The sequence below is a fragment of the Solea senegalensis genome, linkage group LG2, assembly GCF_019176455.1.
Source record: "Solea senegalensis isolate Sse05_10M linkage group LG2, IFAPA_SoseM_1, whole genome shotgun sequence".
NCBI lineage: Eukaryota > Metazoa > Chordata > Actinopteri > Pleuronectiformes > Soleidae > Solea > Solea senegalensis.
This window is the reverse complement of record NC_058022.1, coordinates 31374980-31401096: the sequence shown is the minus strand read 5'-3', so window position 1 is coordinate 31401096 and position 26117 is coordinate 31374980. Positions and strand designations below refer to the sequence as shown.

Below are 26117 nucleotides of genomic sequence, written 5' to 3'. Positions count from 1 at the left end.
GTGTGTGGTAGAGATAGTTCACGGGAGCAGAAAAGAGGATAGAAACAGATAAGTGAGATGGGGGGAGGGGGTGAGTCGGAGGTGAAGTTGAAGGAGGAGGTTGGAGAGTGATAGAGGGACAAGGTGAAGGAGGCAGGAGAGGAGGGAGAAGCAAAGGAAGGCCTTGACTTCATTTTCTCCGCAGGGGGTGAATCCGTTTTGGAAGTGTGACATTTGGTGTAACAGGAACCTGTCAGCAGGCACACCGCGGGCTTCACACACACACACACACACAGGAAAAAAAAGGCTCATGCACACTAAATGTTATGGCTGCATGAATACATGCATGCACACTCGTGGTTGTGCATGCATGTGCATGCAGAGCACGGGATTTTCGACAAAGTAAGACGGATGAAAAGAGGCTGCGGGTAAAGGGGCTGGCGGCAGGTATGACAAGCTTATCACGCACACTTTCTCTCCCATCACACGGCCCTCCCCCCTTCCTTCCTCTCCGAGGTGGTGACATTAACATTGTTAGAGAGAAGGTCATGCACTTGATCAGCAGTTCCAGTGTGGGTGTGTGGAAGTGTGGAATACTGTGGGCGTCTGTGGCGTATTTGGCCGCGTGTAATTATGCTACTTTTCCAACTGCACACGTACTGTATGTGTGATTAGCATCATTGTGCTACTTTGTGTGTAATTATGCAGCCCTTGTGTTTGCGCGTGTTGTGCGAACACCTACGCACATGCATAAGCGTGTCGATTTGACGGTCTCGTGGGCTTAGGTAAAAATGTGGAACTTTCATCTGTGCTGTGTGTAGGCCTGCGATCAAGAGCCAAAAAGCACTGCACAATAAGCCAAGATAAAGAAGCGCTAATGGCCCGTTTCAACTCAGTTTGGAGGGGCGCCAATCTGAGGAGCCAACATGAATTGGCTCCGTGAGGATCCATGGTCCAGTTCCTAAAAGGCTTTTGGGATGATTCCTTTGCAAACCAGGATAAGCTGAGACAATCCACTGGCTGTTCCAGCAGCTTCGTCTCAAAGTCCAAGCCCTGGGAAACTGTTGTGGTGGCACAGGATTGGTGAGACTGTTCTCCAACTGGATTGAAGCCTTAATAAAGTCTATGAGGTCTCGTAAAATAGACAGAGTGCACTTGGAGGAGACCTTCAGAACTTATGGTCCACACATCGGGTTTTTCTTTTTTGAAAGCTCCCAGCAGTTTGCTGCGTTCTCAAAAACATCTTTGTACACGTGAAAAAAAAAAAACTTAACCCACTGCCGGAGCATGCCAAGACAACGGGTGGCGATATAACCATGAGGGTACAGCCATGTTGGCCAGAGGAAGTGTTACTCCCTGTCCCCGTACAATCTGTGTAACTACATATGTGTTAGCGTATTAAAAGTCAAAGATAGCAAGTTTGGCGACATCCAACATCACTAAACAATAAACACATATAACTTAATGTTTGGTATAGGGTTTCCTTATTTCTTAGTTTCCCGTTTCTGTGTTCCATCTACTTCCTGTGTTTGTCGAGTTCTTATATCCAAAGATATTTCTTATTATTTTTCGGTTAAATGGAGCAAAGAAGCCAGCTGATAAATCTGGCAGGACTTGGCTAAGGTTGTTTCTGATGGGATTAAAAGGGAAGATGGAGTTCGTCTATAAGCCAATCAAAGTATGGTAATGTGACACGAAAAGCAACTGGATGAAATGTGAAATAAAAACATTTTTGGGTGTGAAAAGCACCATTTTCTCCAGGACTTAGTTCCCTGTGTCCACCACACTTGCTCTCTAATGAACCATTCCGTTGTCCCTGTCATCCATGACAGAGTGACTGCAAGGCGTCCGCCACAAGCGGTACTCTGAAAATTGCAGCAGCGAACTGTAATTCAGCCACCGTCAATTTTAATATTCACACCTGAGCTTTTTTTTTTCCTTTATGGCAAAGTGTCAAAATGTCACTAATAAAAAACAAAGGAAGCCGTTAAAGACGCCTGGGAAACATGATGTATATTTTTGACCTTTAATATCTCATGTAATGGGCCGAGGAGTGAAATTAAGCTAAATAAAGTCAAAGGTGAAGCTTAACTGCAGTGTTGAGGCGTAAAATTGAAGCTACAGTACGCAGATTACTGCCCACTCCAGAAGACAGATTTGTGTGACACGGCTGGTTTTGCACTGTAATTTTATTAATTGTAATTAAATTTCATGATCTATTAATGTGCCAGATTTCTTTTGATGGATCATTTGATTTTCTTGTCTCTAAATTTCCAAAATTGGGGGGAAATGTACTCATGATTTAAACATTTTAATATGTACCTTATTCTATATCATTCATATTGTTTGTAGAAAAATCAGGAAAAGTAACATTAGGATAACAAATGACAACTGATTTAACACCTTTTCTCAGATTATAGGTCAAACCACTTCCTCCCTGACCTCTGTGTCACCTCTGCCTCAGTGGAAACTCATAAATATTTTCACGTGGAAAAATGGTTTACAAAGCCAATGAAGGGTGAAGATTGCTCCGCGTGTTTTCCCGTACGTACACACAGCGAACGCACAAACACACCGGATCACACGCGCAGAACACACCTCAGGTTAGTGAGGCTGAACATACAGCAGGTGCAAAGCAGTGACAAATACCCGCTGATCGCAACACACGCTTCTCGCAAAGTCAAACAAGCTGAGAGACGCTAACCAGCCCTGATTCATTCACTTCCACTTTTCATTCCCTTTCTGTCTGTTTGTGTGTGTCCTCTCTGTATCCCCCGCTTACACAGGGCCCTTGGCCCTGGCAGCTGATCCTCTCTCCACGTCACCTCCCTGTACATTTGGCCTGCGCTGAGCTTCCTGCCATCGCCATCAAAGCACAGGCTGCCCCCTGACTGTTAGCACCCCGCTACGTGGCTAATAAAAAGCCTGGGTTATAAATATGAACAGAGGAGCATGCATAATGCCCTAAAGGAAGGCCCAAAACACCACTAAACAGATAAATGTAATGGGGTGGATACGGCTCATTAATTTTAGGATGATCGTGTTTAGTTTCAACAGATGCCGTGATGGAGACAAGGTGCTGATAATAATATGCAGAGCTGATGCCAGCAGGGCTGACAAGGGCAGGACTATAAGGAGGCCCTGTGCTGGAGGGGCTGATGCAGCATGGAAGTTGGGAGAAGTGGGGGTGGTGACTCCCTGCAGCACCATCCCTGCAGGGTTGCATGATTTTAGCTCGTGTGAAACATAGTTTTCATGGTAACAAAAAAAGATTTCTGGAAATAAGTCACAGTTATAAGAAGTGGGGGGCGAAGTGTGATCTGATTGTGGTACTTCTGACAAGTTCTACAGTGTTCGTTATCGAAACAGTATCGAAACAGTCGCTACAGTATATTCAATACTAAGTGTTTCCAACATGTATAGGTTATATTTTAAAGTCAAGATCCAATCATTCAATGGCAGCCTTTGGGATTTGTTAATTGCATCGTTTTAAAAGAGTGAGTTTGAAAACCCATTAATTGTTCAGCCCTAATAAGAAGCTGATATGCATATGTATCCGCGGGATTTGTTGCTTTGTTGCCAGGATTGTTTATTGACTGATAAGCTTAATGGACACTCGACAAGGTAAAACAGCTCCTCTGGTTTCCTCCAAGTGAAAGGTGAAGGCGAAATCTAACCAGCCAGCACTTCTCAAAGGTCAGAAGTGTAAAAAAAAAAAAGGCACCATCATCATCATATGTGGAGCATAAAGCTCTGGTTTGTCTCTCTGGCCCAGTTCAGTCCTGGCATTAACATCCCTCCTCATTGATCCCATCAAACACGGACAGCTTTAAGTACGACCGTTAGCAGACTTAGCATTTAAAATGCAAATGCACACATGATCATCGGAGCAAGAGGAAATCATGTGACCGTCAGTGTTAATGTAGTTGCAAATGAATCAAAATAAGTGGGATGATTAGTGTTAAAAAAGACGTCAGGTGGCGTCTAACGCGCCGTTACGACAGACTGCATGATCTGCACATGTTCGGATCACTCCGGGTGGACGAACATCAACGTTGTCATTTTTTCTACAAAGAATGATAGAGTCACATAAAAATAGGCTGCAGCTTGGAGTTTGTTTCCAGTTTCCTGTAGCGAACGGGGATTTCGAAAACTGTTGCCGTCTGAAATGTCAGACTTAAAACCCACGGCGCACACGCGGTGAGTCAGACTCGACGGCTGCATACGTTTGTAGTGTTGTCAACAGCACAACAACGTCTGATGTGCTTTTGAGTGTCTGTCTCCGCAAATTGGAAAAGAATTCCTTCTCTGCACCAACATGACATTTTGATTACTTGGCTCGGCCATTTTCATACATCACAGCCGAGGTTTGATTACTCGTTTTTTAAGAGTGAGTCACATTCATGTCACGGATGAATTAACACAGGCGTGCGTGCGGCTTTTGCCTGTCTTCCTGCATACTCTCACATTCAAGTGACAAGTCTGTTTATTGCCTTTTATTTAAAATCGCAGTGGTCGTAGAGAATGGAGGGAGCCGTGGTTTGATTCACAATGGCATGAATGTGAAACATAAGCCTTGAATAAAACATTTTTTTAGAAAACCCCTGTGAGGAATTAGTAGCAGTTGTATCACACAGTTTAAGCCTTATTTATTATTTGTCGCTCAACCTTTTTGTAAATAAAGCTTTCAATTCATGGTCTGGTGAGAGTCTTAGTGGCTTGAGGAAGTTCTACAGGTGTGTAGGTTCATAGGTTCTCACATCAGTGGAGAAAAACTGTCATTTACCGTCAGATTACCTTAATTAGGTCAGATTTTCTATTTTACGTTTACCTTTGTGATCCTAATTCATAGTAATAAGGTGATATTTTCAAGTTTGAAAGCACTTTTAAGTATTTGTTGTGCCAAAATGGTGCCCAAACCTGGTTACCACTTTGTAAATTACACTTTAACAGCACACTCTGGGTTGTTTACAGCTTCTCCTTGTTGTTGCCGTCAGTCATTCTGCAACACACCTTTTGACACATTTCAAAGGAACAGTCTGAGGAGACACTTGATTAGGAGAGCTGTCAGGTGGTTCTGTGTGTGTGTGTGTGTGTGTGTTATAGTGCCACCGTCTCTCATTGATCCAGTGAGCCAGGCCACGCTATCACTTTGAGGTGGCAGCTAAATGACCAGCAGCCTTTGGCAGCGGCCGTCTCACCAACAGCCTTAGTGTGTTTGTGTGTTTGTGTTAGTGTCGCAGTGCCTAATCGATAGGAAATGATACCGCGCAAGGAGCTCATCAGCGGTGGCCATCGCAGCTGACAGAGGCGGTAATCTATAGCTTCGCTGAGCAATACTTGCTCGACACTCCCTCGGCCCACACTCACCCATACACAAGCGCACCAAATCTAAAAAAAAGCAAGCCATCCTCCTCCTTGCCCCCTCTGCTAAGCTCCCCTCCAGGGGTTTTGCTTTACTTTTTTCTTTCCTGTACACTGGGCTAAGAGCTTCAGCCCCCAGATTTCAGACTCCTTGGAGAGCAGCACGGCGTCATCAGTGAGCATGGAAACTTGCCTACAGGGGCCAAGGGGAGGGGAAGGGTGGGGAGTGAGTGTGGGGATAATGCCTCATTTTCCTTGACACTGATCTGAATAGCAGAATACGCCCGTGTCACCCTGTTATTCTCCGCGGAGGCAACAGCAGGGGGGTGCAGTATTTGGCCATGAGGGATCTTAGAGCTGCTGACGCCCCAAATGGTTCCAGGGCGACGAGGCCCGAGCAGAGATGGAAGGAGCAGAGACACAAAGGGAACAGGCTAGAGGCTAGAGATACAGCTTATTTATCTGCCTTTCTGGAGAGCAGAGAAAGCAGACAGGTCAGAGATGAAGAAAAGGGGGGCCTCTGAAAGAAAGAATTGCATTTCGGAGGACGAGAGGAAGTTTGCACAAGTGCAAGAGGTGAAGGATGAAGACGTGGCAACTTCCCACCTACAGCCCCATACATCCATTATCTTTACCGCTTATCCTTTAAAGGGTCAAAGGGGGGAAGCTGGAGCCAATCGCAGTGTAAAGCTGAACACAGGACCAACATATAACCATTCAGGCTTAAACTCACACCCACAGTCTCCATTTAACCCCGAGCTTCATATATACCAAGAGAAAACCCATTTGAAGTGGGAAAGTGTAGAACAGGAAAGCCTGGATATGCACTTTTTCCATTATGTGACACAGAAGTATAAAAATATTAAATAAAAGGTGGCATGTGAATCGGTAGTAATCCAAGAGTGAGGTATCATGAATAAAGATAAGTGGTAACTGTGCTTAATGAAGCATTTATGTGTGATTTTAAAAGCTTTTCGATTACATCAGATTTTAAATTTCCCATAGATTTGGAACAATACATTTATTGACTATTGTATAGTTTCATGCCAAGTCTCTTGAAAACCCTTCCGATCGCAGATAGGCGGATGAAAATGAATGAATCAATGAAGCCATCTCGCTGTGAGGCAGCAGAGCAAACTACAGATGCTTAAGCAAAAACAACTGCATCATGGATTTGAAGGAAAAAGGAGTGGAAAAGATAGGGAGCTGAGGGAAGCACAGATAGCCGACAGGCGTCCTATTCCTCAATGACTAACGGCTCCATCTCTCCAGGCAGCCAAGTCTCACCTAGCTTCAGATAACATGCCACGGAAACGGCTTAATTACACACGCCGCCTTATCAGGACGACATTAGCCTCCTCGCAGTAATAATCAGAGCCGCCGTCAAAGCCTGGAAATGCAGCACCTTGAGGCAGCTTTGCACAGTGTGGGCTCCAAGCTGATAAGAGACACAGCGAGGTTGTTAAATCACAATTTGCTGACGGAGTTTTGAGGGAATAATGCACATTTGGTTGTAAACCTGACACCTCCTTATATACACACAGTCAATTTTTGCTCAGGTTGGCTGCACTAATAGACAGGATTGGCACTCGAAGACGCGCGGTCAATTTTATGTTCGGTTGGACTCGGTTTAGACTTTCAGGCGCATTCATTGACCGTTTCTTTTTGCAGAGCAGCGCGCTGCAGCTCAGTTTGCCCGTTTAACGGAGACATCTCTCCCCTCTGCGCTCTCAGCAACAGGAGGCAGACACGGAAGGCGTGTGTGTGTGTGTGTGTGTGTGTGTGTGAGATGGGGGGTCTTCAAAGCACCTTTCATCGAGCAGGAAAGCCACAATGATGGAGCACTCAGAGTACAAAAACCTGGTGGCCTCTGCTTAATGGAGCAGAAAGACATTTCCCATTACTTTCTCCGAGCAGACACAACAGAGAGCACACACATCCGCGTCATCTCGGTACCAGGGACACCCACCTCTTATCTTCCCATAAAACACCATGGAGGGTAATAATGTGAAGGACTCTGCAAAATGATAGCTTAAATAAAGGATTAGTAAATAAAAACCAATCACTTTTTCCTAATATTTAGGACGGTTTAAAGGCAGAACGGTAAGTAAGTTTGTATGAATGTATAAGGGTCTTGCTTTAAGGAGGTCATCATGGACCCGAAATAGTCAAAAGCAGCCAGAGCATGCTTTTCCCATTTGGAAGCAGAGACTTGCTGCACAAACAAAGAAGAATGAATCCTCTCTGGCATGTGAAGGCCACCATAGTTCCCCGAAATGCTTGGAAAAATGGAGGAGGGAGTGGGCGACTCGTCCATTTGTTTCAATCTGCCGTCTCACCATTAGATGTCACATATTCTTACACACTGGACGTCGCAATTTATCTCACAAGCCCAAATTTTTTTCCTTTCTAAAGTGAGCACTTGTTGAGAACAGAATTACTCAGAATAAGCCTAATCCAACTGGCTGCAGGTGCAAACGTCCGCTTCTCTTTCAGATGACTTGATTTAGGAAACAACTGCTCAATAACACCAGAAATATTTTTGCATCCAAAAGCTTTAATCCACATCGAAATACTTTCTCTAATAAAGACATAATTGAATTGAACATTGAGCTGCAAAACAAGAAAGTCACACAATCAATCTCCTCATCAGAATCTTTGGAATCTGGAAAGTAATTATGTCCTATATCCTCCCAAAGCATATGCACATGACTATGCGTGTCCTCAGTACACATATTTTTATCCGCTATCACATGTGGATAATCCATATTTCCACACGGACAAAGCGTCACATGTTCCCTCTCAATCCCGCAAGAAACTCGACAAGTAAACGGACTGCGCTCTCGTGGAGATTTGCTGACCTTGAGAGCGACGCGGCCATTATCAAGAGTTCTCAGGCTCAGGACACAACAAGTGTAAACAGCATATAAAGACCTTCCCGTGGCTCAATCTAAATAGCATGTGACAAAGTGTGGAAGACGTCTTTGTTCTGGTATTCAGCGGAGGACTGCAGAGGTGGCGAGGGTGAAATGGGATCGAGAGGAGACTAAAAAAGATGAAGAGGAGGATGAGATTGAAGGGAATGGGCATGGTGGATGGGTGAAAGAGGAGTGGGGGGTAAAATCCCAGTGACTAAAGCAGTGCTGTAGTCACCGGGGAGGGGAACTCTGTCTCTGTTTAACTGGATTTGGGTGAGCTGCTGTTTATCGGCCTGTGAGTCGCCGGGCGCTGCCTCTCAGCTGTCAAAACCATCCTAATCTAATCAGGAGAAATTCCATCCATTTGCTTTCAACACAGCAGAGTACATTTAGGACACATTTGTGCACTCATGCGTGCCCATTCGAGCCAGACCATGCTTGTACGTGTGTGGGTGCGCTGATAGAGGGGGTCGGCGAACAACAGTGGTTTTACAACAGTGGTTAGCAGCTTGCAGCAGGATTTTGGGAGTCTGCGCTCCGGATGTGGGGACCCCATTGTGTGCGGCAGGCCGGCTAATCTTTATTACCACACACAATGGCAGGGGGGCAAGAGAACGGGGGCCTCGGCTGGAAAAGGCACGGAGAAACAAAAGATTGGCGAGTGGCGAAAAGCGAGAAGGGAGCGGGGCTGAAAATAACAGAGGGGAGAGGAGAGAGACAAGATAAAGGGAACAGTGAAGCGGAAAAACTCTGCTTCCTCCTCACACAGTGGCAGTCGGAGAGGGTTTCGTTCGGTACCCCAATCACGTCCACGGACCGTGAAGTGCGACTGTGGAGCGGTGCCAACACTGATAACAGCCAAAATGGTCCATTCTCACATGCTTCTTGACGACTGAATAAGAAACCACCTCTGATTTCTGTGTTTACTCTGCTTTTAAGGTGTTGTTTAACACACTTAACGTGTCTCTTAAGCCCCGTTTCAACCAAGCTCAGCTCACCATAGCGTGGTTTGGAACAATAAACTCTGATAAGGCTTGCGATTTCAGACGGGGTGTGCAGGTCAGATGGCGATAGCTTTTGTCGCCTACGTAAAAGGCCTGATGTCTTACCAGCGTGACAGTGTTGCCAGTCAATATACTTCTAAAGGAAAATGCAAAAGATTGGACAGCTAGCATTTCATTTGTTTGTTTGTTGGCTTATATAAGAAAAAGAAGGAGACTGCAGGCTGCCATTTTGTGTTCTTCTCTACTGTTGCACAGACCTCATGATTCTCTGTTGACCACTTAGTGGACTGCAGGATGTCTAACTTCAGCCGTTAGCAGCTGGACCACTGTGCTTGGCATCTAACGTACTGAAGTGACCCAAACAGGGCTCTTCTGTTGGGGGTACCCTAGCTTCAGCTATTTGAAGCAACATAACTGTTAATAAGAAATGTGTGCAAACAAAATGCTTCAATGGCACGGAACACATCCACCGCTAACGTTCCGGTCAGATGACACTGGTGGGGAACATCCCTATCAACACCTAGGCTTAGAGAAGACCAATAGTGAGCATCAGATCAGATCATCACTGTGTCACATTCTTTTAAATCACATTTATTGGCAGGCTACAGTGCGTAATGATGCAAGTTTACACACCTTGCAGTGAGAATGCAAGCTAAGTCCAGGTCTACTGTTCCAAACCGTACCTGGGTGAGCTAAAATGCAGCAACAGAACCACAGTTTTCCTTGTTGCTACACATCGGGACACCTCAGCGTTAGCTAAGAAGCAAAGGGGAAGTGTACACCAAGGAAAAAAAAAGCCTGAGCAGCAAAATCAGGTTAGTGGAACAGTCTTGCAAGGCCAAGGTGGATTAGCTCAGGATCGCAGACGTTCAGTGGCAGAGAGTGTCTTTGTGTTGGAACCTGTGCAGTTATGCAAGAGTGTGTTCATCCCTGTGACTCTGTGTGCACGCGAGACCGCGCAAGCAGGAGGTGGGGCCCTGTCGCTCCCGTCTTTTATTCCTGCCAACGCTTTCAAAACAAACCTGAGCGACAAAGATTAGCCCAAGCTGCTTAAAATATTGAAAGACATCTCCTTGCTGCCGCCGCCGCCGCCGCTGCTGTGGGCTGTCCTCCAAGAGATAGGGTAGGAAGAGACAGCGTGCATTCGAGTTTGGGGCTGTGTGCGGATGGGCGGAGGCGGCGCGGCAGACTTGAACCTGTTCACCCTGCAGTGCAGAGAGGCTGGTTGTTCAGCGGGAAGCGCGAGCAGAGTGCGAGGACTTTTCACCCCAATTTCATTCCGGACAATGTACAGCTCCTCAGCGGGGGGAGAGGGGGGGGAGAGCGGTTATGTGCACTGAGAGAAGTGCGAGGAACTCATTGACTTTGGCCTTTTGCTCTGCGTGTGATGCTGAGTGTGTGTGCTTTGACTGCCGTCCCCCAAGTAGGGCGTTCGGTGTGAAAAAGCAGGCGATTGTAGGGCAAAGGGTAAAAACCCCCGGAATAAGAGCCGCATTAAGATTCAGGGTCAAAGTTCAAAGGCGGGGCGAGTTAATGCGTTTTAAATCATGACATTTACAGTGAAATATCTGCGACGTGAGAGCAGATACAGTGTAAACACACACACACACACACACACACACACACCACGCCACCTGCTCTGCTAAATATGCCAGAGGAACTTGACGGTTTTCTCTGTCACACATTCGCAGGTACAAGCGCACACACACATAAACTCAGTCAACTCTGTCGCGCACTTTCTTCCTCACGCGCGCACACACAAACATAGACCAATGAAAATTATTGATGTGCTCTCTTATAAAACAGTGGCTGCTCCCTTAAGTATTCCTGGCAACATCACAGGCTGAAAATAGCTGCCGACCCAAATAACTTTCCCCGCCGGAGTGGAGAAGGAGCCAGACTACAGCCAGTGGCGACTGGCTTTACTAATTGGCATCATTTTACAATGAAATAATATCTGGGGCAATAGACTGAATAGCATGTAGCAGTAAACTGGAGGATGTGCTAGCGTCTAGCCACACAGAACGCTCAGAGAAACGAGTGATTTGAGGGAGGGATGGCGGGAAGAGGGGGGAGACGGGGAGACAGGGACGCCTTCATCCTTGTTAGGATAAGTTATGAAATGCTTTTCCCTGGAAATACACATGGGGGAATTGGTTTGGGTAGTGAAACATTTATGTGACAGCATCAGTTAACTTAAAAGAAGGGGGGGAAACATGTGCAGCAGGGGGTTGTTAAATGCTCCTTAAATCACAAACTGCTAAATCCAAATACAGATTGATGTTTTCACTGAATAATAGAATGTTGTGCACTTGCGTCTGGGATACATAAACAGATATATAGTAGATTCATAGAGTAGCATGGGATGATCATCATTATCAAGAGGTTACGTCTTATTTTTGTGGATCCATTTATGAATAATAAAACAAAATATCTTGCATAGGACTGGGCAATATTAAAGGTCCAGTGTGTTAATAGGTCCAGTGTGTAAGATTTTGGTGAAATTATTTCCGGGCTTTTTTAATCCATGTTGGATTAGCATGTTTTTAAGGGACAAACTGTACACATTTAGTGTTTTAATGATAACTGAAGGCTACCATAGAGTGATCACCAATAGATGCTGCTAAATCCTACACACTGTACCTTTAATTTTTATTATTCCTATAATAACCACTGAAGCAATTACTGTAATTGAGGTTTTTAGAATTCTCTACGGACAGAAAACGACAAACGTTTATTTGCAATTATGCATTGTGTCTCAAACTGTGTTTGCACAGCGGACGAATACATTGCTGCCAAAGAAAATTATAGTTTTTGCACCCAGTGTTGTCAATAAAACTCAAATGACAGCCCACAAGACTCTGCCTTCAGCACACAATTGAGATCAAAATATCAAAAGGATTTATTTTTAGACAAAAAAGTGACTTGACAAGATTATATTTTATTCATCTTTTTCATTTTCCTGTACCGCCAGAAAGTGTGGATGACAAAACTGTCGTGTAAAGCAGCTTTGATTGGTCGTCAAGACGAGAAAATCGCTTTATAAACACAAACCATTAATCCGGCAACGGAGGTCAAAATATCAAAATCTCCAACACTGTGAAACAGATCCTGCAAACTGCTTCTGGGAAGGTATAAACAGATGTCTTTTGGCAGCGTGGTTCTTAATTAGCACCAGGAGATTCATCTAATCTAAGGGTTGCCAGCCCATCATTAAGGCTAAAACACACAGTGCTCTCCTCACATACCAGGATAGAACAATGGGAAGCAGAGGTTCACTGTCACGCTGATGAATGCTTCTTCCCACAGGTCTCATTAAATCACAGAAGGGCACTTCCCGGGCCGTGCAAAGAGTTAAGCCGGGTGCAGCATCTTCTCAGCGGCTCTGTCTGTCTACATCGACACCTGTAGGCTTCTTCTTTTTTTTTTTGGGCCAAAAGTGCATGTCAAAATAATATATTTCATAGTGAAACGTTATGCTTTTGGGCTCTGAGATGTAGCCTAATCCTGATTCAAGCTGAATCGGAGGAAATGAGACATATCTCTGACAGCTCATCCCCGCACAGGCCTGGAAGTGACTGAAACCGTGTAATGTACCCAGTTGGCCGCAGAGATCTGTGTCTTTAGGGTAATTTGGGACAAAGTTTAATCTTCCAGTGAGTTCAGCATCAGCTGCTGACAATGGGAAACCATCGTTTAAGGCCAGTTCCTCAGCTGGAAGTTGAAGTAAGGAGAGTTTTGCAAACAGAAGTGTCCTTACTTCTGCCTTCAAGCTGCCAAAACAGACGAGTGACAAAAAGGAGGAGTGGAAGTAGCTACTATATGGGTTTTTTTTTGTGTGTGCCAAAAGAATAATAATTTGTGACCTGTTTATCCTACACATTTTGGTATGTGAAGCCTCCCAAGTACAAGGTTAAATGGCAAAGAGAGATGATGATGATGCAAAAGGATTTACGTATAAATGCAGGAGACAGATTGAGGAATCATTGGAGAAGAAGCAGACGAGAGACTCACAGGCCAACCAATCAGGCAGCTTTTGGTTCAGTGAGTCAAACCAGGTGGAAAAACACTACTTGGTTTGCATGAGTGCCGAGACCGGAGGGCAAAGCACCGACAAGACACACAGACTTTCTGGCACTTACATACAGTAATATACAGCTAAAAGTCAAGCACAAAATCCCTTTTTCCCAACCCAATAACTGGCTTTGTCGCATCTTTTCCCACATTCCCATACCCTCAGGCGAGGGCTGGGTGATAACACTTATGAAGAATATCTCAATATAGGCTACATCGTGATAAACTTGATGTATCTCCATATAAAGCTGGCCACAGGCTGTGTCTCTGAGCTCATGAAAAGCTGAGCTAAGTTTGTGCTTCTTTACAAGATAGTGACAGCACATTGTAAATACCATGATATCAACCCTTAAAATAATGCACTCATTTCTGGTTTCTAGCTGTATATAATCTGTGTATCTGGGTGTATTTATAGGGTTGTTTCAATGTTACAAAAAAAAGGGATATTTACATGAAATTGCCTATAAATACAGTCAAACAATCAGGTTTGGAATTGAAAGACGCTGACGGCCACCTCTGACGACTCAGCTGCCATCTCCACCAATGACTGTCATCATGCTTTATAAAGGCTCTGACTGGTTTCAGGAGTGCCGTGACACGTCCTTGTGGCTATCACCATAGACAGTTTAGGGCCGTGATTGACGAATGGCTTAAGATGACAACAACAAGCAGAGGTGTTTACTCAGGGCAAATTGCCCTTATGTACCCTCACACACACACACACACACACCCTCTCCCTTTCTCTCACTCCATCTTTGGCGAGAGATGGTCCACATGGCTGGATCTCTGGTTTCTGGATGGCTCTCCGTGTCCCTCGAGGTGGGATTAGCCTCTCAGACTGACAGCTAAACAAACAAATAGGCCAAAAGCTGCTCTTCCAGCTTGCCAAGGCTGCCTAGCAACAGGTAAGACGGGAAGATGGGATGTAATGCCTGGCATGTCACAGCCAATCACGGCTATATAATTCCTGGACACGGCGTGAATACGTGTCCATTGTCAGAGCCAGTGGATTTCCAAACATGTACACAGGCTGGAACGTGAAAGAAACTGTGGCACCAGTCAGGAAGACGATCAGTGCGATGATACACAATCAGTCTGAGGTGATGAGATTCAGCCACTTGCACAAGTGCCAACAGATACACGGCGTCGTCAGCAACCAGCGAGCAGGCCAACACGGTTTGATGAAGCCCCAAAAATCTAAGCCTGTCACATAGCTGCACATCTAATAATAGATGGTGAGCAATTTTAAAGGTCCCTGTAATTATTGGTTTGATTAAAAAAAGTCGATCAGTTACTGTGACTAATTGTGATATTAAAAAGTTATAAAATATTTTTTTTTTTATCAGTGTGTTAGCAGTGATACAATTTAACAGATTACATGGATGCACCTTGAAGCTCATAATCTAAGCTCATCCTCTAAAACTGTAGAACCTGCAGAGGTGATGAAATTTACGAGGGTATTTGAAAGCATCTCGTTAACTGCTCCCAACACTCTGTGAATCCTGCATTCATCACTAGATAGAGTTAAGAATATTCAAATATTCCATAAATAATACCATGGAATATTCCAATCGCATTTTTGCTAGAAATGTCCATACCTACCAAACTCAAATTTCCGAGGCGCTACATCCACATTACTCTTGTTTTCATTTTAAAAGCATACTGTATACGTTCAAATGATGTCTGCTTTCCACATTTACCCCATGAGGCTTTCACATTTTTCCAAAAATCTAGTTTGAATAAATATTTTGTGACATAATTAACAGTAATTCAGTCTTCATTTGAACATTTGGCCTACAACTTTGAATGGATATCTGAATTTCACATAAAAAAAAGTGGCAGCCTTATTACCGCAGTGCTTTAGTCTAAACAGCTGCTGGCTCCGTGTTAGTTTGAAAACAACGGGGGTTGCATTTAAATCTGGATGAGCAGAAATTGATATCTTTGGTAATGATGATGCATTTAACCCACTCTCACTCTATGAAACGAGGCAAAAAGGTCATGTGATGAACATTGTCAGGCATGTTACATGCAGATTACATGGGATTGGGAGCTAAAATGCTCATCTGAATGCAGATTGTTTTTGTGTTTAGGCTAAAACATAGTCCATGTAGCCTTAGCCCCAACTTTCCACTGTTTACATTGTAAATTTAATCCCGTTTTCCATTTTTAATGTTTAAAATCCACCTTTACTTTTTGCTGTAACATGTGTGTGACTAATTAAGGATTATGTTCTCCATCTAATCTCTTAAACTGCTTCCACTTGGCCGTAGCTTATCGTTTCATGAAAAGACGCGATGGTCTTGGAGTGGGCGTCACATTCAAACCTCCAGACTGTATTTAAGTTTTCCAAAATGTGAGACTACTGCTGTAAATCTGTCGTCATCATTGGGCTCGCACAGCTGTGCAGTAGAGGAGTAGAGTGTTTATCCCTCTGCTGATATTAGAGCGACTCCTCTCAGACGCCGCCATCACAGACGTCTTGACTGTTCCTGGCGCGTAACTTTTTTTGAATTATCTGGGGAGCCATCTTAAATGAAATGCAAATTGGTTTAATGCAACAATTTCTGCGGCAAATGTTCTACTTCGCTCCTTTTCTCCGTGTCATGCTCCGTATAAAAGGGCCTTTGTTCGGCAATGTGCACAATTCTGATTGCATAACTCTCCCCCGAGTTCAACTTTCAGCTGAGGGACCGGTTTTAAAACGGAGGTTAGCGCGGGGCAAATCAAACAACGCGCCCGTGACTTTGTCAAAACTGTCTTCTCCCGAGTTTGTCAGCGAAGACAGAGAGCGCCAGAGACATGACGAGATAAAGAGAGAGCGATTCCAGAGCATAATGAAACGAGTCCCTCAGACTCCTCGCTCCCCGTCTCATCCTTTTGGTCGCCCAGCCGGATGGCAGAAGCGAAGCATGTCGGATCGCTGTAAAGCGCTGTAACAGCTTCCCGATTTCACCTCAAATGATGTGAAAGTCATTGCCAAGCCATGCGTGCTGGCGTGAGGCAAAGAAAAAAAAAAATGACTGGCTCCCTCTCCTCGCTGTTAATCAAACCTGGGGTGGCAGAGCATTTCAGAGACGAAGCCATACATAAAGATGTGCTTGTTCACCACTCTCTCCCTCCCTCCTCCCTCTCTCCCCAACACTGTCTTTCTCTGCCCCCGCCTCCCCCCTTCGCCTCTCACCCTTCTACGTCTCTCTCTGACAGGCCAGTCACCGCGGCGTCAGACAAATGAATGCTCCCCTCTCTTTCATCAGTGCTTCCCACCTTTTCATCAGCGCCCATAAAGCAGTGGCAGTCACCTATCGCTGGCAATCGCCTCTCAGCCGCCTGAGTGATGAGACAGAGGTGGCAGAGTTCACCCGGCGCTCTTATGGCAGAATGGATGTTACTGGGTCAGGGGGTCGCTCGCACATCTCATTACACAACATACACAGACACACACAGACACACACACCTGTATCTGGCCACGGTGCATGTGTGTCATAATGTGATTCTGGTCCTGACACTAAAAACGTATGTGAGGATTCAATCAAAGCATGGTTTTATCACTTAAGGTTACTACTTATAAGTAATATTTCAATATTTTTAGACAATGTCCTGATATAGGAGATAGAGCTCGATAAAAAGCTGAATACAGGTGGTTCTATGAGCTCATGAAAGGTTTTCTTTCTGACAAAACATGATAAATATTGTATAGCCACCCTAAAATGTAATTTTAATGATCTGTATAACACATTTAAAACACAGACCTTAGCTTTAATTTTGTGGTAGTACAATTTCTATCAATCTCACAGATGATATGATGTACTACAATGGGTTAGCCTATAAATATGGTCAAACTCTACTGTAACACAAATAATCAGGCTTGAAATTGAAGAGGAGTTGTTTTCTGATATAATTCTATGTGGTTTCTATGTCTTTTTTTAATCCACATAAAATGTATTATCAACAACGTGGGTAAAATATCCAAAGTTTAACATCTCACACAAAACATTGTGGATATCACGTCTGACGCTCACAAAGCGAACTGAGTTTTTGCACAACTCATTTGTGTATTCATACTGATTAGACCAACTCTTTCATCAGGGCGCCTTTTTCTCCGTCGCAAAAACAACACATGAGTCTTCTCTTAGACGGAGGACATAAGCTCGTGTCTGAAGGCACTAAAAAAAGGCTCCGGCACAGAGATGCCACACAAATGCTCCCTTTCATTACTCCATTTCGTCTCGGGCCAAGTCACGTCGAATAGATTCAACGCGGATCTTCTGACCACGGTTGGGTCAGAGGTGACCAAATCCTCAAAAACAAAATTCATATTCCACATCTGTGCGTCATGAGGCAGCATGAATGTCTCCCAATTAGCTAGAAAAAGAGGCTTGGTGTGTTTTAAAGGAATTACAAGTAACAATTAATAAGCTGTAACTAAGCAGAGTGACTTTTGAATTTGAATTTCTCTTCTGCCTCCAAAAAGTTTAGAAGAAAAAACCTGTTGTTCAGCAGTAGGGTTTGAGACAAAAGCACTGCTGCTGTATACACACAAACGCTGCTGATGGTTAGATAGGTCTGATTTTTAATATTTCATGATTGATTTAAAACAAAAACAAAAAAAAAGCTTTATAACTACTGGCTTAGCCACTAAAACTTTTTATTTTTGCTTTTTATATATATATATATATATATATATATCTATATATAGATATATAGATATATATACTTAATATTATTTTTATTTAGAACACAGCAGTGCACTGCCCAGCCAGCATGTCCATGTGGGCCACATAAAGTTTATATTCAGGGTCCCAAGCGGGTTTGTCCATGGTTTCCATGGTGACCCCACCCGTGTTTGCCCACATGGGTGCTTCCCATGTTAGTGACACCATATGGGACCTGCATAATTTGCCCACTTGACGCACTTAGTGGCCAGGTTGCTTGGAAAGGACACTAAGTGGGCACAAGCCTTAAAGTTGGCAAACACGTGTGGGGGGGCCCACCATGGAAACTGCAGACAAACCCACTTGTGCAGGATTTGTGCAGGAAATCCCACATGTGTGGACATCTCGCTGTAACACCTGGCTCACGCGGCGACGTTCCGCATCTTGAGAGGCTTTGTAGGAAATGGGCGCAGGCGTCAGCCAAACCGAAATGGAACTAACTCAATTCCGATTTGGCATGTTTCCAAGCTCGATATCAGGGATTCCACATCTCTTACTCGCAGCTGATGTGACATTTTAATAACGCCGCCGGTGTGTGGAGCCGAGACACTTCCCGCGCCACTCTTTGGAGACAAACGAGATTAAGTCCCAGTTTGTCCTTCCTCCCTCTGCTTGCGGAATCCTGAACTGCACCCGTTACGGGACTGATTTAATTCCAATTTGCATAAATGTACATCAAACAGCGGACGGTTAAAAAGGTCACGGCGATGATGCGAGCTGAGTTTTGAACACATTCATTTTTCTTTTCTGAAGAAGAAGAAGAGTGGCTGAAACGTTTCAGCCGAGCGGAGCCACGTAGCCCTGACCCGAGCTTACACAACAGTCAGATCAAAAATCTATACTGTGCTGATTCTATAAGAAGAACAAAAACACGGGGGCAGACAGAGAGGAAGACCAAGGGATGGAGGAAGATGGGGGATACTTGGCTGCTCCTTGCATGCCTGCTGTGTGTGAGAAAGCAGCTGTGGCCTACTGAGGATTACATAACATAGTGAGACACTTGCACACCAGTGAGTATACACACACACACACACACACACACAGCTCTTTCTTGATCCGTTTAAATAGAAGTCCATAGGAAACTCTCACTTGATTTATAGTGTCACTAAACATTTTCCCCCTCCGAGTAGTTAATGTTCTCAGTCGCGAGCATCGTGTCTTTTTTAAAAGAACACATTGTGGATTGAGTTATAGATGATAACGCACAGCACATACAGTGTGACTTCACACTAGTATCGTCCAATAGGAAGCGCGCGTGAACTTCAGGTTTTAAAAGCGGACAAATGTCGAATCTCGAGGCCATGTCAACTTTAATACACAGTCATATATTGGCGTCTTTCCACCAATGCGAACCCACTCGCCTCGCCTCGGCACGGCATGGTTATTTTGCTTTTCCACTAGCCCCACATGTGGGGTTAATCTCCAACACAAGAAAATCTCATCATTTAACAGAGGAGTCTGGTGTATTTACTTAATAATTATCAGATAGAGGAGTCTCAATGTCAAGGTATCGCTCTGGCCCTGACCAGTTTCAGCCACAGACCCCCTGAAAGCTGCCAAAATACAAACTAGCTTCATCCATCTGCATTTTTTTTGTCTTCCTCCTCCTCCTCCTGCTGCTCCATGACACCATACCCTCCTCTTCACTAACTGTCTATCTGCATGTACTCATCAGTCCTGGGGGGGGGGAGTGGAGTCCACCGGACTGTGAAATACGAAACCCTGGAGCTGCGAGAATGTGCATGCTCGGCAACTTCCACTCCCCCCCCCAACTCTGTGCACCTCTACTTCCCTGATGGAGCCGCCTCTGCCTGGAAAAATGTGCACGTTATCGAGTCGCTATACCGAGGAGCAGATACGAGTGGATGCATCTGAGCATGTGGGCTCGCACATGGAGGTCGCACCGGTGTGCCCTGCTGTGTGTGATCCACATTTAGAAACACCGAAGCCACGTACAATCTGTCCACATCCACATATAGCAGCGCGCGTAATGCACTGTGCGGCAGACATTTCGCTTGGGTAGGCATCAGGCACTCACTTTATGTGTGTGTATGTGTGTGTGTGTGTGTGTCGAAACCCCTAAGAGATAATATATGTGTTGCAGGGTGTGGGGCTGTGTCCTGAGGTCAATGACAGACGGTCATCGGTGTGGTGTCCTGTTACGCGTCAGGGTCAAGTGATGTGGGTGAGGGACGCATCCAGAGCTGAACCTGAGAAAAGGATTCACATCAGGCTGCGAGATGAGTCAAGATGTTTGTGTGTGTGTGTGTTGTTTTTCCATCTAAATGCTCCAAAGACGCTGCTAAATGCTCAAACTGTGAAAACACGGCTTTATCAGAGCAAATTCCCATTTACAAAAGAGCACAACAAGCGGTGGAAATGGCAGCCAAGATAACGAGCCAATTCTGCTGCAAGACGATGTTAAGTGACGTGCGCACGCTTCGCTTTGAGGGTAAACTGGGTTCTGCAAATAATGAGCGGGTTCTAAATGAGCGTTTGCTTGTTCCAAATCCAGCTCAGCCGTGCCGTTCGCTCCTGCTCTGAACAACCAACTGTAGTGGGATTTAGAAGCGAGACGCCACAGTTCAGTTTGGCACCATTAGGTTCAATAATGGAACAAACAGCAGCCTCAAATGTACCATCTGCAGACCTCCAAAACCCTTTCCCCCCCTTTTTCTGCTCCCCGTCTTTCTATAATGCCTCACAGACACCATCAGGGGACACAGTCTCCATTCTCTCCATCACATCTCAGGGAGCGATTCAGGGGGACGTCGACAATGGCCTCCTATCTCACCACGAGACCCCATAAAAGCATCGAACTCTAAATTGTGCCTGGAACACAGAGGGGATCGCTCAAAGTGCGGGTCGTCGGCTGGAGACGGAGCTTTTAAGGCGAGCCACAGCTCATAACTCCTGCGTTCAGACGAGTCTCGTGGCATCTTCATGTCACTACGATGACCATTACGCCAACAGCATGTCTGCGCTGCAGGGAGGAGACGGGGGGGGAGGGGGGCTTTCAAAGTGCCGGGAATCATAAGGACACACAGTGTTGTGTCAGGAAGTTTTCTACTGAAAAAACTGACGTTTATTCCCGCTGACCTTTATTGGAATACAATCATAGACTGTATGTGTGAAAAGGGAGGGCCAGGAACTAGACACAAAGCTTTAAGTAGAGTTTATAAGTTTATACCAGTCCATAAAATAACATTTCTATTTCTAAGTTTTACACCATATAAGTATTTTGAATAGATAAACCAGCAGTAGAGAGATACAATCACATCATCTGTGTTACTGAAAACATATTCTCGTGTTAAATACTTTGGTAACAGTTGGGAAAAACCCAAAATATCACCCATACCACCCTCCAATCTCTGGAAGTGACCGTTTTAAACGACTAAAATCTAGTCATAACTGGCCATTTTAAGAACATAATACTCATGCTTTATTTATTGACATTTCTACATTATGTGCATAATGGGGAATTTATGTAATATTTAGCCTTCTGGATAGTTTTGGATTGTACATTTTCTTGTTCCAGTAGCTAATGCAGCAGTTATTTTGCTCAGTATAGGACCAATAATAAAACTACAAACTATTAGGGACTTATTTAAAGACGCGATTGTGAGACCATTGTCGAAGCCTACGTGTAAAAACGACACGTGAGAGAATGGCGACACACCAAACTGCTGTTTAAAAGACTGATTGTTGAATTTACTCTATTTACAAAATGGACGTTATATTGCCTCATGGACAATAAGCTGCAGACAGTCAAGAGACATTTCCACCCCCCTCCCCGCGCTCCCACAAACACACACACTTCTTCCATTTGCATTAGCTATTGATTTTTGATATGCAGGCTGTGGGTGAGAAACAGGGGAGAGAGACTTGCACTGCACACAGTCCACACACATGCGCTACGAGGGCCTGTGCAATTTAAAATCCACTGACAGACAGTGAAGGCAGGGAGTTGAAGACTTGTTATGAGAAGATGCGTCGGTGGTGGCGAACAGTAGGATGCCAATTAGGCTGCTCGACCACAACGAATGGATCTACGGTCACGCACCGTTTTCTCTCTCCTCTCCTCTCCTCTCCTCTCCTCCCCCCTCTCCTTCCCTCCTCCCTCACGCATGGAGAAGAGACATGAGGGGAAAGGCTGGAGCTCTGATTACATGAACAATACCGGCATCAAATTTCCATGCAATGATTTTATTTTTTTTTTCCCCCTTTTCTTTTCTGGTCAGTCAAGTGCAGCGTGGAGAGCATCATCACCCCCCACTAACAACATAAGCTGTGGCAGCGTCGACAGCAGCAATGCAGGTGCAATGGGGCTTCATGCAGGCTTATGTGGGGCCAGAAGCATAGCGGAGTGTGGAGTTTGTCTCTTTAGGAAGATTCTCTTTATGCTGGTAAAGTGCAAAGTGTGAGACTGGGGCATAAAATGGGGATGAGCTGCTACAACACTCGCAGTATCTGTATCGATACAGTACTCGGCATGGGTATCAATACGGCACTGAGCATCAGTCGTGATATGATATTCAGCATTAGTGTTGATACAGAGTATTATATCTATACCAATGCTGAGTATCATATCAATATCGATGATACCGTACTTAGCATTTACATCAATATGATACTCAGAAGTCAATATCTGTAGCAACACAGTACTGTATTGATACGATACTCAGTATCGATACCGTTATCGGTATCGATACAATACTTAGCATCAATATTGTTACGATACTCTGCATTTTTAGCAATAAAATACTCAGTATCTGTACTGATACAGTACTCTGTGGCGAAATCGATATGATACTCAGCATCAGTGATATTTTGAAAATCAGAAAAATCGCTCAATTTGATAACATCTAACATAAATGCTTCACTAAGAAAAGGTGACACGCTGTTAAAAAAAAAAAAAAGAAAAAAGAGAGACCTGCTCATGTGACCCTTGTGAGTGAAGGTTGCACATGTCTGCTACACAGACAGAGCATTGTTTTTCAAATGGCTGGTATATTGGCATCAGTGGAAATGAAAGATTGGTGATATTGGTACCGGTATTGAGACACAGAAAGATATGAGCCAGATTATTGAGCATGTGTTTGTGACACTAAACGTGTATTCTTACAAAAGGGTCATACAAACGTGTAGAAATACACTTTATCATCGGTAAAAGAAGAATTAAGGTATAATGCCGGTGCTTCCATCACCATGTGGCTGCGTGGAAGAAAGTGTGTGTGTGTGTGGGGGGGATAGTGGATGGAGGGGTGAGAGGGTTCATGGAGATGACAGTTATTCTTTTTCCTACACTGCCTTTGCACATATCCTTTTTATTTTTCCACCACTACATTTAAATAGCCAGACATGTACGGATATCTATTATGAATAAGAGTGGGGACTTGTCTCCATGCGCAAGGGTTCACAACTCAGTAGTGTGAGTGATGCAGATGTATTATTCAAGCCGATTCACTCCCTATTACGGGATTCGCATCTCCATCCTCCCGAAACGCATTTGACAGTTTTATTACGCACAGGCGTGCGTTCACATCTGATCCACTTTGCCAAATCTGCTAAGAAATCGCTCATATTTGTATAAATATACATGTAAATGTGTGTGAGGAAGCATTTCACTCCCCGAACTCCACACATCCACGCTTTCGGGAGGAAAAAAAAGTTGACGCCCGCATCCAGCGAGAGCGCGTGGTGTGTTGGGTGTGCGTGTGCAGCTCCGCTGTCTGCAATGGAAGAGGCGAAGTGAAAGTTGAGACATACAGTACCTGCTGCCAGTTCTCCTCCAGCGAAGGCATGGCAGAGAAGTAGCCGGTGTCGTGGACGAGCTGAAGTTCCTGAAAGATACTGTGGTTCGCCAAGACATCCATGCTGACGCGCGGTGATCTGGAAAACAAGAATGATCCACTCAGAAAAAAAATATATCTCTCCTGTTCTTCGGCTGTGTCACACCTCTACATCCACGTCTTTCATATTAGTCCACGAGGAGGTTCGTGTCTCAGTGTGGCGGCTGCAAATGTGGCGGTGAGAGGCTCCCTGCACCTGCGCGCATTATCGGACTCGGTGCGTAAAAGAGACTGGAGGAGGTGATGGAGGCTCCATGCGTGGACGCGTGTTGCCAAAATAGATACTGATGGGGGAGCCAGAGGAGGGGAGGGGCTTGGTAAACGAAGGGGCGTCGTTCGGCTTGTCAATCAACTCCCCCTGCTTGTCCATTTAAGGCAAATGGGCGGTTGAGGAGTGATTAGAGCGGAGGTGGAGCGTGGAGAGGCGGGGAGAGAGGCATCCACAGAGCGGGATTGGCTCCGGTTCTGCGTCACTCTTGCCACATATGGGCTCGAAAGGTGAGCTATTTATGGATGGGTATATTAGATTTGGAAAAAAGTCTGAAAGGCTAGTCTGTGAGGAGAAGCCGTGGTGTAAACACCATGTCTCCATGAATAGGAGCTGGAAACAATACTAAGAGGTTGCTATATTGTTCCCACTGTGTAAATATTTAATTTTGATGACATGCAGGAGGAGGCATCAGGCTATAGGGGATGACAATATGCTTTAATCATGGCTCTACAATAAAGTTTCCTCCTATAACATTGCCCGTCTTGCAATAGTGACTGTAATAATGAAGAGGAGGCGCTCAAGCTTCATCCCGACAGTGTGTTTTCATTTAAAACAGCATTTGAGAAACAATAAATACATAATTCACATGACCATTTATGTCCATGTCTGTGTAAATGGGAAATTATTACTTACAGAGAAACAACAATTGTGATTAATTAAAAAAAGTTTCTGGTTTTTTCCCCTATTCAGACTTTGTCCTTCTAAGAAATGCCTGTTGTTCAGTTTGAAAAGTGAATCCTAGGAAGTGAGACAAAGCAGAAGCAGAAGTCAGCCACCAGGGGGTGACTCTACTGGTTGCAAAAAAGAAGGAAGGAAGACACAAAGCGAAACAACGCTAATGCCCTCCATTGCTAGTTTCAGGTCCTCTTATAGAACATAAGACACCACTGTGATTGACAGCTGGTTGCAGGTGATGCTCCAAATTTTTTGGAGTTTGTTTTAAAACTGGAAGAATACGTCCGTTTTTTATAGTTTGTAACGGAGAGTTTTTCAAACCTCTACGTTTTGGGCTTTCTAAAATGCAGTCAGCCACCACTAAGGTGACTCAGCGTCCAATAGTGGCAATAGCAAATTCAAATCTGTGTCAGGATCATCACCCAAATGTCATCCAAATGTGTCCAAAAAAAGCAGCGAGCCAGCTTTACGTTAAACGCTTGAAACACGAGTTGTTTTCGGCGGAGCATGTGACGCCCGTGTGGCTCGTTATACCCACACACATTGATAAAAATCTGCCTCTGCACTGCTTTCATGTGCTTTCAGTGAAGAGGGGTGAAAGAGTCCACTGTGTGTGTGCAAATCTTTGTCTATACGTCTTGTTTGCCAGCGTGAGTAATGCCGCTGATTCGACTGCTCCGTGTAAGCCACTGAAATGGTTTCACTTCCACGCAGGCTCAGTGCTGTTGTCTCACTGTCTCGCCACACGCTCTGTTGTGGAGGGTCTGTAATCTCATTACAATGCCGGGGGAGGCTGGCCGAGAACCCCAGCTATGAGATTTACACATGGCTGTTTTGGAGAGAGGGAGCTCAGCTTAGATGGACGACGAAGCTCCCGCTGACATTTATCCACTGGACACAAGTCACTCTGTCTCTATTTCCTCCTCCTGCCTGCTTCAATTATTTCCTCTTTCTCCCCCCGTGTGATCCTTCCCCACTCTTAACATCTGCTCAGTTTATTCCTTATCTCTCCTCGCTTTCTTCCACTCGCCATCTATCTGCCACACCAGCATCATAGATCACCACTACTACATCATTATGTGAAAAGTTTCAAGTATCTTTTTTTTTTTTTTACATTATAACAAGATTTTTACATTCCTATGATATACATCCTTTTTCACGTTATAACATCATCACGTTGGAAGTCAAATGTGGAGCCTCAGAGACCTGTCCAGTTGAGAATACGGATGCAAATGTATCACGGGTTAGCCGTTGTTAGCCATTGT

At 44.6% G+C, this 26117-nt stretch overlaps 1 protein-coding gene across 1 annotated transcript in view; it reads right to left on the bottom strand.

Annotated features, from left to right (window-relative positions):
* Positions 1-24172, bottom strand: part of LOC122762943 (Krueppel-like factor 7) — a 44515-nt gene extending 20343 nt beyond the window's left edge. Inside the window, exon 1 of the mRNA XM_044018114.1 lies at positions 23829-24172. Within this exon, the coding sequence (XP_043874049.1) occupies positions 23829-23930 (102 nt within the window). The 5' untranslated portion in view covers positions 23931-24172. The remainder of the gene's footprint in view (positions 1-23828) is intronic.
* Positions 24173-26117: the final 1945 nt, after the last annotated feature.